The sequence below is a fragment of the Pristis pectinata genome, chromosome 1 (genome assembly GCF_009764475.1).
Source record: "Pristis pectinata isolate sPriPec2 chromosome 1, sPriPec2.1.pri, whole genome shotgun sequence".
In the NCBI taxonomy this organism is placed as follows: Eukaryota; Metazoa; Chordata; class Chondrichthyes; order Rhinopristiformes; family Pristidae; genus Pristis; species Pristis pectinata.
In genome coordinates, this window is record NC_067405.1 from 61,711,652 (window position 1) to 61,726,625 (window position 14,974).

At 37.8% G+C, this 14,974-nt stretch overlaps 1 protein-coding gene across 8 annotated transcripts in view; it reads left to right on the plus strand.

The window, feature by feature from the left end:
• Window positions 1-14,974, plus strand: part of pikfyve (phosphoinositide kinase, FYVE finger containing) — an 81,545-nt gene that overhangs the window by 3,685 nt on the left and 62,886 nt on the right. For 6 of the 8 annotated variants that reach the window (XM_052015546.1, XM_052015591.1, XM_052015600.1 and 3 more), the window contains 4 exons: window positions 1,487-1,667; window positions 2,103-2,297; window positions 9,449-9,567; window positions 13,784-13,955. In XM_052015546.1, the coding sequence (XP_051871506.1) occupies window positions 1,496-1,667; window positions 2,103-2,297; window positions 9,449-9,567; window positions 13,784-13,955 (658 nt within the window). In that variant the 5' untranslated portion in view covers window positions 1,487-1,495. Of the gene's footprint in view, window positions 1-203; window positions 321-1,174; window positions 1,278-1,486; window positions 1,668-2,102; window positions 2,298-9,448; window positions 9,568-13,783; window positions 13,956-14,974 lie in introns of those variants that run through there. The other 2 variants (XM_052015583.1, XM_052015573.1) reach the window with 2 other exon arrangements.

Consider the following 14,974-nt stretch of genomic DNA (forward strand, 5'->3'; position numbering starts at 1 on the left):
TTTATGGAGCTTGTATGTGGCAAACCTTTTGCAGTTTTAACGGTTATGTAATTAAAATGAGTGTGCACATTAGAGTATCACAATATGTGCTACATTTGGTTGTAGACTGCTTCATTATCTCCAGAGTCATGAATGGTGCTGAACACTGTGCAGTCATCAGCAAACATCCCTACTTCTGACCTTGGGACTGAAGGAAGTTCATTGATGAAGCAGTTGAAGATGGTTGGTCCTAGGACACTACCCTGAGGAACTCCTGCAGAGATGCCCTGTGGCTGAGATGATTGACCTCCAACTACCACAACTATCTTCCTTTGTGCTTGGTATGATTATGATTCCAGCCAGTGGAGGGTTTTCCCCGTTTCCCATCGATTCCAGTTTAGCCAGAGCTCCTTGATGACATACACAATGAAATGCTGCCTTGATGTCAAGGGCGGTTACTCTTACTTCACCTCTGGAGTTCAGCTCTTTTGTTTATGTTTGGACCAAGGCTGTAATGAGGTCAGGAGCTCAGTGACTTTGGCAGAACCCAAATTGAGCTTCTGCGAGCAGGTTGTTGCTCAGCAAGGTCAGCCTGATAGCATTATCGATTATCAAAGTGACAGAAGGGATAAGAGAGTGGACTAATGGGATGGTAAAGGCTGGATTGGATTTGTTCTGCTTCCTGCCAATTTGGACTACCTGGGCAATTTTCTACGTTGTCGGGAAGATACCAGTATTGTAGCTGTACTGGAACAGCATGATCAAGGGTGCGGCAAGTTGTGGAGCATGAGTCTTCAGTATTATTGCTGGAAAGTTGTCAGGACCCATAGCCTTTGCTGTATCCAACGTCTTTAGCCTTCTTGATGCAATATGGAGTGAACTGAATTGACTGAAGGCTGTCGTCTATCGTGCTGGGGACCACTGGAACATGTTGAGGTGGATCACCCACTTGGCACTTCTGACTGAAGACTCTTGCAAATGCTTCAACTTCCCCTTTTGCACTGACGTGCTGGACTTCCCCTATTTTTTAAAAAAAATTTTTAAAAATTTTATTTACAGCGTGGTAACAGGCCCTTCCGGCCCAACGAGTCTGCGCCGCCCATTTTAAACCCAAATTAACCTACCCGTATGTCTTTGCAATGTGGGAGGAAACCAGAGCACCTGGGGGAAACCCACGCAGACACGGGAGAAAGTACAGACAATGACAGGAATCGAACCCCAATCGCTGGTGCTGTAATAGTATCGCGCTAACCGCTACGCTACTGTGCCGCCCAAGAACAATCAGTTGTTGAGAATAGGTAATCCGTTGCTTGTGGGATCGCTTAGCTCTGTCTTTTGCATACTGTTTGTTGTTTGCCACGCAAATAGTTCTCAGTGCTGTACTGGATTGACTGCTGAGATTTGTATTTGAACCAACAACCTACTGAGTCAAAGCTGATGTGGCAGTTGAAAGTTTATTCTCTAATCTTTAATTTTTATTGGAGCTTATTTTTTATTTTTGTTCCAGGCGTGTGAGATGGCAGCAGAGGAGAAGATCACATCTGCTCTGGATCTTGGGAATGAACAGTCTCGCTCTCCCACAAGCCCGTCGCATCTCACCCATTTTAAGCCGCTGACTCCAGATCAAGATGAACCTCCCTTCAAATCAGCCTATAGCTCCTTTGTAAGCCTTTTCCGTTTTAGCAAAGGTGAGAAACAGACCCATTTCTGAAAAAACAAACTAAAGTGCTAACAGCTTGTTTGTGTGTATTATAAATTGTCTGTTAAAGACATGAGGTGGATTTCATATTACAGTTAAATTTTGATACTCATTGTTAAAACTCTAAACATTGTTTGGGAATTGAGTAGGAATTACTGTTGACACTGATCGTGATAGTTGGAGATGACTTGCTCTAAATATTTGAGAGAAGAGTAAGTTGGTGAACGAGCAATTTAGAACGGGTATTACAAAAGAAGAGAAACAAAACTAAACACCTTTGTGGCATAAACTTAAAGAACTTTAGAAATGGTTCTCTGTAAATCTTTACATCCTTTATAAAATGAGAAGTATTATTTTGGAAGTGTTTTTGAAAAGATGGTAAAATAAACTCTGTTATTTTGTTTCCTCTTCCCACCAATGTCAGATGAAGGGAGACCCAACTCTTCATACAGGCCAGAGCTATCGCAGAGCGAACCACAAGTTACAGGAATAAATTGGTACAACCACCAAAACGATGGACAAGCATATTTAAGGACACCACCGACCTACAAAAAGCAATGTACAGGAGAAAACACTCGGAGAGCATCTAGTGCATCAATAGTCAAATCTCAAGGTGCAGGTAAAGTTAATGGTTTAATTTTATTATTTTTACAAGTGTTATGAATTACATAAAAGGCCTTGTACATCTTCATATCACATTGTGTTTTAAAATTATGAATTGTGCTTGCAAAAATACATTTTTTGCTACATGCAAAAAGCACTAATGCTGCAACCTTTTCCCAAGATTCTCTTTAAAAGATTGTAAGTGGCTTAGAAACAAAACACAAATACTGTAAAGCAACTGTGCATCTACCTGTTCAATTATTTATATATTGCTGCAGTTTAATGCTTAAATCATCACATCTTTATTTGCATTTACTATTAATGCATTGCAAAAAGTTAGATCTGGTTAATTAAAGTGTACGTTTTTGACAGCATGTTGAGTAAAATTTCTGCCCGCTTCCATTCTGATGCAAAAGTTAATTTATACAGCTATGAACTCTCATTCCTTCAGATTTTAATTATTCTCTTATTTACTTTAATTTTAATTCTGATTTATTTTTCCTCCCCTTTATTTCACTTTTTATGTATGTGATTGGTTAAAATAGGTCATTAGTTTTCTTGTTCTTGATCCTTAATTGGGGGCATTACGCAAATTTTCATTTCTACCACCACAGTTTCTTGTGCAAGTATGAATGCCCAACACTGTTCACTATTTACAGCAAAAATTTCAGACATTGTTTTGAAATGTATTTATCTACATTTCCTGATGAAGGGGGCCTTTATTACCAATATAACCCTTTTTGGATTTGGGCTTTCTAGAACAGGCAGAGTAGTTAACAAATTTCTAATGCCAGACCACGCATCATACTGCTCTGCATTTCATTACCACAGTGTGTGTATGTGCTATAAATTTCAACTATGTTGTAACAACAAAATCCTTTCTTCTGTATTTGGGAATGGTTAGGATGTACCCACTGAGATTTTGAATCCTTTATCACCAGTGGAAAGGATGAAATTTTCTTGTTGTAATTATCTAATTACTGCAGTGAGTTTATAAGTTATGCAAAGTGGGAGTAAACAAATCCATAATTTAGTTTCAGATTGGTAAAGCCGTGCTATATTTCTGTACTGCAGTGATAGGGTGAGTGGGGGTGATGTACTGACATTACTTTTTGAAATGTATTGCTCAATACGCAAAAGGAGGTTATCTGTTACTCATTGTATAGATGATTGTGGTTATTTGCAGGGCATGAATTAGCTGCCTTATTTAAGGCATGGCATGACGTGACACTGGATAACTTGTAAATGGCTTTGGGATGATCTGAGGCTGAGAAAGTTACCTTATAAATGAAATTCTTCCTTTCTTTTCTCTCAGTATCCTAACATTTCTAAGTAAGCAGGTCAAGAAATATATGGAAGATAAACTTCTATTTGAATTTTATGATGGTTCTAAGTTAGTAATCTCATGGTAAAGCATTTTGAACCCCAATTTTTCAAGTGTGATTATAGTCTAACACTTTCTGATATCTTGAAGTTGATCTACAAAATGTTAAAATAGCTGATTTAAATATCTTATTTTCTTTCTGGACCCAGTCTAGTTCTGATAGAAGATGAGTTATGTCCACATATTAAATTGAGAAAAATGCACTTTGTAATTTAATCACTCACCGGAAATTATTTAGATAGGAAAATTGAGCTATGTTTTTGAAGTTGCTCTCTAAAATATAAATACAGGTTTAAAGGCTGATCCAAGAATATTTATTATTGGAAAAACACAACTAAACAAAATCTATAATTTAAAGTTGAAGGTTAATATAACATTAAGAATGAAATGTCAAAAATAACACCTCTTCAAATGCATGCAGCTTTTTTTTTAAAAAAAGCATCTTTGGCAATCAAGAAAAGATGCAGCAATATATGTTCTAAATTCTGATAGGATTGATGTATTTCACTTTGTCCAGAGACATGAGATAATTTAGCTTGGTTTATTCTGTTTTTTTTAATGCAGTTTTAATGGTAATAGCATTTGTTTCTGTAGAGATTGAGACAGATGGTCTCAACTATTTTTCAAAAACATGAGGTCTTTAAATATAAGTGGGATGCTTGAAACACTGGATGAACAAAGAATTCAGCAGTAATAGTTGAAAAGATAAATGTGAAAGAACAAGACATTTTATAATCTACTGTAGTTTATCATCATTGGTTTTAAGCAAGTTTTCATTTAAAAAGCTTAGAGTCATAGAATCATACAGCACAGAAGCAAGCCCTCTGGCCCACCAAATCCAAACAGGATTATCAAGTACCCATCATAGTAATCTCATTTACCAGTACTTGGTCCATAGCCATCTATGTTTTGGCAATTCAAGTGCTCATCAAGATACTTTTGAAATGTTGTGAGAGTACCTGCCTCCTCCAACCTCTCAGTGCATTCCCAATGGCATCTATCATCTGGTTGGGAAAATCCTCAGATCCCTTCTAACCCTCTTACGCCTCACCTTAGACCTTTGCCCTCTAATTTTAGACAACTCAGTTTTAGGAAAGGTTTCTCACTATCCATCCTATTGATGCCCTTCATAATTGTGTACATCTCCACCAGGTACGCAATGATGAAAACAAGTCCAGCCTATCCGTTCTCTCCTCGTGCCTGGGATGGAACATTTCAGTTAACATCCTGATAAATCTCCTCTGACCTTCTCCAGCACATTCTTGTCCTTCCTATAGTGTGGCAACCAGAACTGCACACAATACTCTAGCTGTAGTCTAACCATAATTTTATACAATTGTACTATGACCTCCATGCTCTTATATTCTGTGTCCCGGCTAATGAAGACCAGCATTCTGAATGCCTTCTTCACCACCATATCTACCTATGCTGCCACCCTTGGGGATCCCTGGACTTGTATACCAATGTCTCTCTGATCTTTCATGATTCCTCGGGCCCCAACATTCATCGTGTATGATCTGCCTTTACCACTTCTTATTCGTCCTCCTGAAGCACATCACCTTACACTTGTTGAGATTCAATTCCATCTGCCATTGCTTTACAAGCTGATTAATATCATTTTCAGGCTTTGAAATTGCAGACATATAAATTTCTCAAATGTAATAAGGTCTATTACTGTATTCCCAAAGCAAAATACTGCAGATGCTGGAAATCTGAAATGAAAACAGAATTGATGGAAGGGTTCTGACGGAAGGCATCAACCGTCTGCTGTACCAGCTGGGATTTCCAGGTGGCTAGCTATTTTAATTCTACTTCCCATTCCCACACCAACATGTCTGTCCATGGCCTCCTCTACTACCAAGTTGAGGCTAGACAGAGATTAGAGGAACAGCACATCATATTCCGCCTTGGTAGTCTCCAACCTGATGGCATGAACATCGATTTCTCTAACTTCCGGTAACCACTCCCCTCTGTCCCTTCCTTTCTTTTCCCTTATCCCATCTGCCCATCACCCACACGTTCCTCCCTCCAGTATCCCTCCCCATCTCCTTCCCTTTATTCCATGGTTCACTGTCCTCTACTATCAGATTCCATCTTCTTCAGCTCTTTGTCACTTCCACCTATCACCTCCCAGCTTCTTGCATCATTTCCACTCTTCATCCCCTCCCTGACCTGCCTATCACCCCCCTCACCTGAATCCACCTGTCACCCGCCAGCTCTTGCTCCACCCCTTCCTTTGACCTTTTTATACTGACTATCTCCCCTCTTCCCTTCCGGTCCTGATGAAGGGTCTTGATGCAAAACAGCGACTGTCCATTTCCCTCAATAGACGCTGCCTGACCCACTGAGTCCCTTCAGCTCCTTTGTGTGTTACTACAGATTCCGGTATCTGCAGTCTCTTGTGTCTCAACCTGAAATAGTAACTCTTTCCACTGAAGCTGCCTTACCTACTGAGTTATTTGCAGTATTTACTATTTTTATTTCTATTCCTGTAGTGTTTTTAGCATCCTAGAAATGACTTAAAAAGACATTTTTCCATAGTGGTCCTTGGCAGATCTGCTTGTATCTCTAGGCTTCTGTCTGTTCATGGATACATGGAATTTGCCAGAGCTAGGATTTTGTGCTTCTGCATCTTTCGTTATTGATCAAGGATAATCAGCAGAATGCTTCAGTAGGAGGAATGATTCTGGTTTGAAAACAAAATACAGGCTGTTTTAAATTAAACACCTGCTTCTGTGATTTTTGCTTTACTTTTGTCTTTTCTCTCCCTCTACCTTTTCCTAGTCTTCACTTACAACTGTTTGTGAGATGGCATTTGAAATTTATTCACTATGGTGAACTTAGGAGTTGCAAACCTCTACCTTATCGTTTCACAGTGAAGGTTTTTAGGGTATGACATTGGTCTTCATGGAAGATAGAAATTAAATTATTGACAGTTAACACAACAAATTTGAAGATACAGATGTACTAGCTTAGTGTTGCTTCTTTACTTTCCTCTGTGATGCAGCTTTTTCTAATTACAGCTCTACTGTGATCAAAACTTTAGTCTGAAAAGACTGAGCTCTTAGTTTATAGAGGTAATTGAAGAAAAAGGAATGGTTATACATGTGTTTGAGAGCTTTGCTTAATCTGTCAAGAGTGTTGAAAAAGATGACTTATGAACTTAGCGGATAGTCTCGTTATGTTCCAAAATTCCAGAGTCGAATAATTCCTGCAGCCAATAAGACCTCTATTTAGGAAAGGACGGAGAGGGAAACAAAGGAACTACCAATCTATTAACCTGACATCTGTGGTTGAATCTATTTTTATAATGAAGTATGTTTAACAAGAGGCTTAGAAAATAATAATTAAGTACCTTTAATGGGGATGAGTAAAATGGAAATTGTTTAACCTATCCATCGGAGTTCTCTGAGGATGCATTAGTTGAGTAGATGATGTCAACTTTTTCATAAGCAGGGAAAAATATCATTGTGTACATAGAGGCACTGATCATAAAACAGATCAAATATCTGCACTTGTAGAATTGAGGGCATTTAAGAAAAAGATTTTATAAGCTGAACTGATTACACCAGTATCTTAAATTCTTTAAGCTTTTTGAACCTCATTTTAGTATGTTTGGCTACCTTTGAAAACATTCGGGTGGTACTTATTACAGCCAAATCCATTCCTCATGCTTGCAAGCAAATATTGTGTATCAAAGAACAAGCATTGTCATTTAAAAGTGAGGTTATTTCATTTTTATTTATTTAGAAGAGCAGTTTGAAAAATGTAAAGCAGCTCTTCCATGCAGATTACTGAAATCGTCACAATTGAAACTAATTTATCTGTTTATGCCTGTTGAATTAACACTTGGAATTCCAATGCACATACCAAGCTATCAACATTACCAAAGAGTTTGGATAGCTTTTTTTGGAAACCTTTGAAGCCAAGTGCATTTGCAGTTCCTAAAACACAGCAATGGAGTTTTCAAGTGGAAAAATTATCAAGATACTCTGCTGCAGATCTTTTCTTGGCAAGAATGATGTTTCTTTTCTCAGTGTAACTAAAATTTATACCAAATTTACCCATTTTTGTCCTCTTGGAATCATTTGTGGAACCAAAGAGGACACAAGATAAAGCATAAAAAAGGAAACTTAAAATAAATAAAATCATCAAACTAAAATGAATTTTGAAATGTTTCTCACAATTGCAAAGATATCAGCAGCATGCTGATAGCATAAAGCTCATTGACAATTACAGAAAAACATACTGCTAATTTAAGTTGTGATTTTATGGGGTTTTAGTTGATGCAGTTAGGAAACTTGTTTCCTAAATACATAAAGTTTGGATCTGGTGGTGTGTACAAAATTATGAGGGGCATAGGTGAGTGGATAGTGAGAAACTTTTCCTTATAACTGAGATGTCTAAAACTGGAGGGCATAGATTTAAGGTGAGATAGCAGAGGTTTAAAGGGGTCCTGAGGGGTAAATTTTTCACACAATATATAGTATCTGGAGTGAGCTGCCAGAGGAGGTGGTGGAGGCAGGAATAGTAACAACATTTTAAGAGGCATCTGGACAGGTACTGAAATGAGGAAGGCATAGAGGGATATAGAATTAATGCAGGCAAGTGGGATTAGTATAGGTAGCCATGATAATCCGCATGGATGCGGTGGGCCGAAGGGCCTGTGTCTATATTGTATGACTCTTAGCGACAGTAGAGCGCAAGAAATCTCTAAGGAAACCAGGTCAGGCCGCATCTGTAGGAAGAGAAACAGAGTCAAAACTGAAAAGGAAACAAAAGAAGCTTGTTCTGCTGCAGGGAGAATGCTGGAAGGAGGTTGTTTCTGACAGGATAATGACCAGATAACTTTGTTTACGGTTTATCCTCATGGTAGTTCTGATTTTACCTTAACAGACACATTCCCCTCCCCCACCCTTCCTGCAGCGGAACAAGGTGAGTATTAGGTCATTTATATTTTTGAATTGGTTTTTGATAAATGGCATTCATTATTAAGTCTTTTACTCTTTTTAAACAATTTTAATTTTTAGTAGTTCTTGAATGTTTCCAAATGATATTTAGAATGTATTTTTGGAAAGATTGACAATGTGCTAAATCAGGAGCTTAGCTAGTTATCAATTTTCGGAGTTGTTTCATAAGCAAGGTTTGTCCTGCCTCACCCTGCTGCCATGTAATGATATTATCTGGTATGAGGACTCTTTAGATGGGAACAGCCACCAAGGATCAGACCCACCTGATAGTGCAGCAGCAAATCTGCAAAAATTCAGTTTGTACTTGCCAATGCCTTCAAACTTCTTTATTTTCATATTGTATTGAAAGATCTACAATATTATGGTTTGTAATTTCCAGTGATAATGCATCTTGGCTTACAGCTTCTATATTCCAATATTGATGGTGAAGGAGTATGAAAGGATATCTTTTCCACTTGTCTATTGGGCAATTAATCCAACAGTGGTCTTATGTTACTTACCTTGTAAGGTTTTTATTTGTGTGGGCAGCAATCTCATTTTATAGTTTTTGCCATCAACTGCGAGCAAGAGCATTGACTTAAGCCGCATCTGCTCTATGTAAGAGATATATATATACACCTTGTTTTTTTATTAAATATATTTAATAAAAAAACAAGGTATTAACTGGCTTAAGTTCTGGATTGATTTTAATGAAGGAAAAAAGCATTCAACTGCTTATCAACTTGCATTGCAAAATAAGGTGCTATAATCAAAATATGCTGTTTCCTGTTGTAACATGTTATGTTTAAGATTGTTTCTGATTTTATTAATCAGATGGCCATAGGAAGCCAGATGTCTCTATGGGTAGCCATGATCCTCGAACAGCAGTACAACTGAGGAGCCTTACTACAGTTTTAAAGCGTTTGAAAGAAATAATGGAGGGCAAAAGCCAGGTATAGTACACAGTAAATAAGGAATTAAAGTACAAATGTCATGTAATATACAAGGCAAAAGCAAGCAGGCACAACAGGCAGGAATAGCTACAGTAAGGTGAGATATGTGAGGACTTCAGAAAGGATCAAATTGCAATTTGTAAGGAACTTCAAACACAGAAAGGTTCCATCAAATTAAGTTTGTCATCGATTTGAAGGTATAAAGACGAAGTGGGCAAAAGATTTCTGTAAAATAATCAAGAGATGATCTGAGAGTAGTTGCTGCTAACTTAAAGAAAAAACAACGACCTGAGGGGATCATATTGCAGAATTATTCCAAAAAAGTGTGAAGGAAACTTGATTGCATTCCACATTTATTTAACAGTATAGGATTGGTAAGTATCACAAAAACATTACCAAACATCCTTCCAGAAACAATTGTAACAACTGCTGTGTTTGTTCCCATCTCTCCTTGGTAACTCCTTCTGTATTATCAGCCTCAACTGCATTAGGCTGGTCATTGTTTTGAATTTGAAAGTGAGCACTTGGATTTTGCAAAAATGTACTTAAGAAACTCTAGCTGTCACTATTGACAACAGGGATTGGAACTTTCAAGGAGAGAGAATAGACATATTAGTCTTATTCTCAAAATGTCTGACACAAAGCTCCCTTTATGAATATGAAACTGGAACCCAATAAGAAAGGACCAAAGAAGACTCCTAAGCAATACAATAATGGATGCAGCTTGAATCAACTCGAGCTGGAGGCAAAAGTCCAAAGGATCTGTTACTGTCTTGTATGCTTCATTGGTGCAGGGAAAAATTATAATGTAATTAAAATTGACAAAGCATGCATCTTGATCAAAATTCAACCATGGTGTCCAAACTACTCAACATAGGATTTCTTTAATTCTCTTAATAGACTAAGTTCTGATGTCTCAAGTTGAACAGAAGCAAGTGGTGAGCTTGATATTGTGATGTTACCAAAGCAAATCTTCCAAAGATAACATGAAATAACATCGTTAATGGAATTATTTCAACTCTGATTTAGTTTCATCTGGATGACTATGGATTTAATAAGAACATAAGAAATTGGAGCAGGAGTAGGCCACCTGGCCTGTTAAGCCTGTTCCATCATTCAATAAGATAATGTCTGATCTGGCCGTGGACTCAGCTCCACCTACCTGCCTTTTCCCCTTAACTCTTAATTCTCCTACTCTGCGAAAATCTTTCTATCTGTGCCTTAAATATATTTAATAAGGTAGCCTCTATTGCTTCCCTGGGCAGAGAATTCTGAAAATTCACTACTCTCTGGGGAAAAGCATCTCTGTCCTAAATCTATTCCTCCAAATCTAGAGGATTTGTCCCCTCGGTCTAGTCTCAACTACCAGTGGAAACAACCTTCCTGCCTCTATCTTACCTATCCCTTTCATAATTTTATGTGTTTCTATAAGAGCCCCTCTCATTCTTCTGAATTCCAGCGCGTATAGTCCCAGGTGACTCAATCTCTCCTCAGAGGCTAACCCCTCATCTCCAGAATCAACCTGGTGAACCTCCTCTGCACCACTTCCAAAGCCAGTATATCTTTCCTCAAGTAAAGAGACCAGAACTGCACGCAGTACTCCAGCTGTGGCCTCACCAGTACCCTCTACAGTTGCAGCATAACTTCTCTGCTCTTGAATCCCTCCAGCAATGAAGGCCAATACTCCATTTGCCTTCTTGATAACCTGTTGCACCTGCAAACCAACCTTTTGTGATTCATGCACAAGCATTCCCAAGTGCCTCGGCACAATAGCATGCTGCAATCTTTCACCATTTAAATAATAATCTGATCTCCTATTTTTTCCTTCCAAAGTGGATGAGCTCACATTTACCAACATTGGACCCCTCTTCCAAATCGTTAATGTACGTCGTGAACAGTTGCAGGCCCAGCACCGACTGCTGTGACATCCTGCTCACCACTGATTGCCAACCAGAGAAACATTCATTTATCCCAACTCTCTGCCTTCTATTGACTAACCAATCCTCTATCCATGCTAATACATTACCCCAATTCCATGCATCCTTATGGATGTATTTGCTGCGGCACCTTATTGAACGCCTTCTGGAAATCCAAGTATTTTTCCCCTTACTATTCCTAATCTCTACCCAGATGGACTCAACATTCTGGTCCTTAGATCTTGTATCATCTCTCACTATCGCCCCGATCTCATTCTTAATTAACAGCGCTACCCCACCTCCCTTACCTTCCTGTCTATCCTTCCATATTACCTGATATCATTAGTTATTTAAATCCCACTCATCTCCACCCTGCAACTGTGTTTCTGTAATGGCTACTAAATCATACCCCTTTGTACTGATTTGTGCCACAAGTTCACTGACCTTGTTCAAATACTACATGCATTCAGATAAAGTGCCCTTGCACTCATTGTCCTTTTAGAATCTAGTAACCTTTGTGTCCTTTGCGTTTGACTTTTCTGTACTCCACTCTTGCTCTTTTCTAACTTTTGCTCTGGTCTCTGCTTTGCTTCCCTCTGTCTTTCTGCATGGATTCCCATCCTAATATGTCCACTTGTTAACATTTCAAACAGTCTCCTTCATATTAAAGGATTTACTGTTACAGCTGTGAGGAAGATTGATGCAGCTATTTCTAGGTATTACAAAATTTTAAAGAAATGTGCATTTAAATTTTTAGAGCAATCTATTTTCTTCCTGTAATAAAGGAGTTGTCTTTTTGCTAAAGTACCAGTGTTAAATTAGGAGTTCATCAGATAAGGATTGTGTATATACTTATGTCAAACTGTCAAATTGATTTTGACCAAAATTTCAATGGGAACATGCAAGACAAATTTCACCAAGATTTTAGTGATAATATTGTAGGTTAAAAATTTTCTCTCTCGCTTTCTCACGCACAGAATGATTATTCTATGGAATGAGGTTATTTAGTCTGTCAAGTCTATATTGGCTTCTTTCATCCGCTGTTTGATTTCTGTTTAAATTTTCCTGCTCTGCCAGCTAAAAATGAGTGTTGAAAATCAGTGAGGTGTACATTTGACTTATCCTGAGAAAAGAATGCTATCCAGAGTAATGCACCAAAACTGTTGCAATTTGTCTGTCGGCCACTTGAGATGGGTAACTGAGTATCCATCTGGAGGTTCTGGTGATTTGGGTAGAGGTGATGGAGGTTTTACACAATTCAGTGGAGTTGAAAGTTGTCCTATTGTTCTGCCAGCTTTCCTTCAAGACATGCCATACAAAAGGCAAACTAATAACTTAGCTTATTTGGCAAAAAAAAATGATAAACCATAAATTTTGACCTAACCTGCCTTAAATGTTGATGGAGAGAAGGAAAACTGAGAAAAAAGGAAGTCCAGATGTGATTAAAGAGTTGGAGAGATTTGAATAAACTTCCACTATAAGCTGCTTGAAAGGAAGGAATGAAATATAAGACTTCTTGGAAAGAGAGAGAAAATACAGTTTGAGTTAAAATTTCATGAAATGCTATATACAGCTCCCTGAAGAAAACACAGGAAGTATGCTGAGTTGATTTACTTCTCTTTCTTTTCTTTTTCAATTTTTTTAATTTCCAAATTAATACAGATTAATATATAACATCGATGTTTGTACATGTAATACAAGGAGATCAAGAGACCAATCATGACATAGATAATCATAAAGAATAATAAAATATAAAGAAATCTGTAGATCTCACGATCTCTTAGTAAATGAATATAATATAAAAGGAAAGAAAAAGATTTATTGTGTATATAAAAGAAAAGAAAAAAAACCAAATCAATAAAAAAAACTATAAACAATATATCAAACCAAACTTTAAAAAAAATTTCAAAAAAAAGAGGAAAAAAGACTGGACTGAAATTTCTCAATAGAAACCGAGCAATATTACGTCGTCAAACCCGTTCCTCTAAATTGGAAAGTTATTGAAAAGGGATCTATCTGAAAATATTGAATAAGTGGACTCCAAATATCTTCAGATCAACAGTACCACTCCTAATTTTTTCCAAGTTTAAACATGATATAGTTTGAGAGAACCATTGAAAAGTAGTACGGGGTATTGGATCCTTCCATTTAAGCAAAATGGATCGTTTGGCCATTAATGTGACAAAGGCAATCTGATTTACTTTTAACAAAATGTGGCATGTATGTGTATACAGATTGTGTTATGCTTTATAGTATTTAAGGATTATTAAACCCTAGATTGTCTATGTTTTGTAATATAGGATACTGACTTGAAGCAGTACTGGATGCCAGACAGCCAGTGCAAAGAGTGTTATGATTGCAGTGAGAAGTTTACCACTTTTAGGCGTCGACACCACTGTCGTTTATGCGGACAGATCTTCTGTAGTCGCTGTTGCAATCAAGAAATTCCTGGGAAATTCATGGGTTATGCTGGTATGTAAATAGTAAAACTAATTTAAGAGATCAAATCGTCTGGCAAATTCCAAGATTGATCCGTTTAAGCAACTGGGTAGAACAAGTGAGAGCTATCAACATGTTAAAGTGGACGAAACAACTGGATAAATATAACCAATGGGTCACTAATATACTTTAAGTTTATATTGTACATAGAGAGTGAAATGACTGATCACAATAAAAACATTTCAGAATGGAGATATTGCTGTACATATAATTTGTAATTTTTTGTGGTGTGCGGCTGGGGAAGATGGAAAATGGGTGAGGAATGCATTACACAGTCAATTCTTCAACATTGTTGGTCACTTCAGATGTCGCCAAATAAGAATTATCATTCAATCCACCCTACCATTTAGTCGTCACCAATATTGCTGTCAAGCATACTTGATGGTTATCTTTGTTTAATGTGGCTGCAGGTGCTTTGACTCTGACTCACTGTTTGTTGCTATTGCCCGTTCACTTCAGGGTGTTTATATCCGAACAATTTTGATATGACTTAATAATATCTTCATAACCAGGTCTTTGTAACTTCATTTTTCTTTGTCATTGTTGATGTATGCGTTTTGGCTTCAGCTGTGGATCAACTTCAGTTGGATCAGATGAAGTTTCCATTTTTACCTCAACTTATTCTACTTCCTTCATTCCTCATCGACCTCTCTCCAGCTGTCACTTCTCGCTCATTTCACCCTTCTGTCCTGTACACTCATGGCCCATATCTTGATTGGTCCTCTGTAAAACTTACGAGGATTCAAAACGTTTTGCATGTGCCTTAACATACCCATTTCTGTTCAAGTCTGCATGTGCTGAGCTGCATTGACCTGCACTGCCTTAGGATATTCTGCAACATGAAACGAGGCATGTGACTATAAATTCTAGTGGACTGTTTATTCTGGTGCATATCAGTATGCCGGCACATCTACAGTATATGAAGAATGCATGGGGTCATACAGCATGGAAATAGCCTCCTTGGCCCACCAAGTACATACCAACCATAGAGC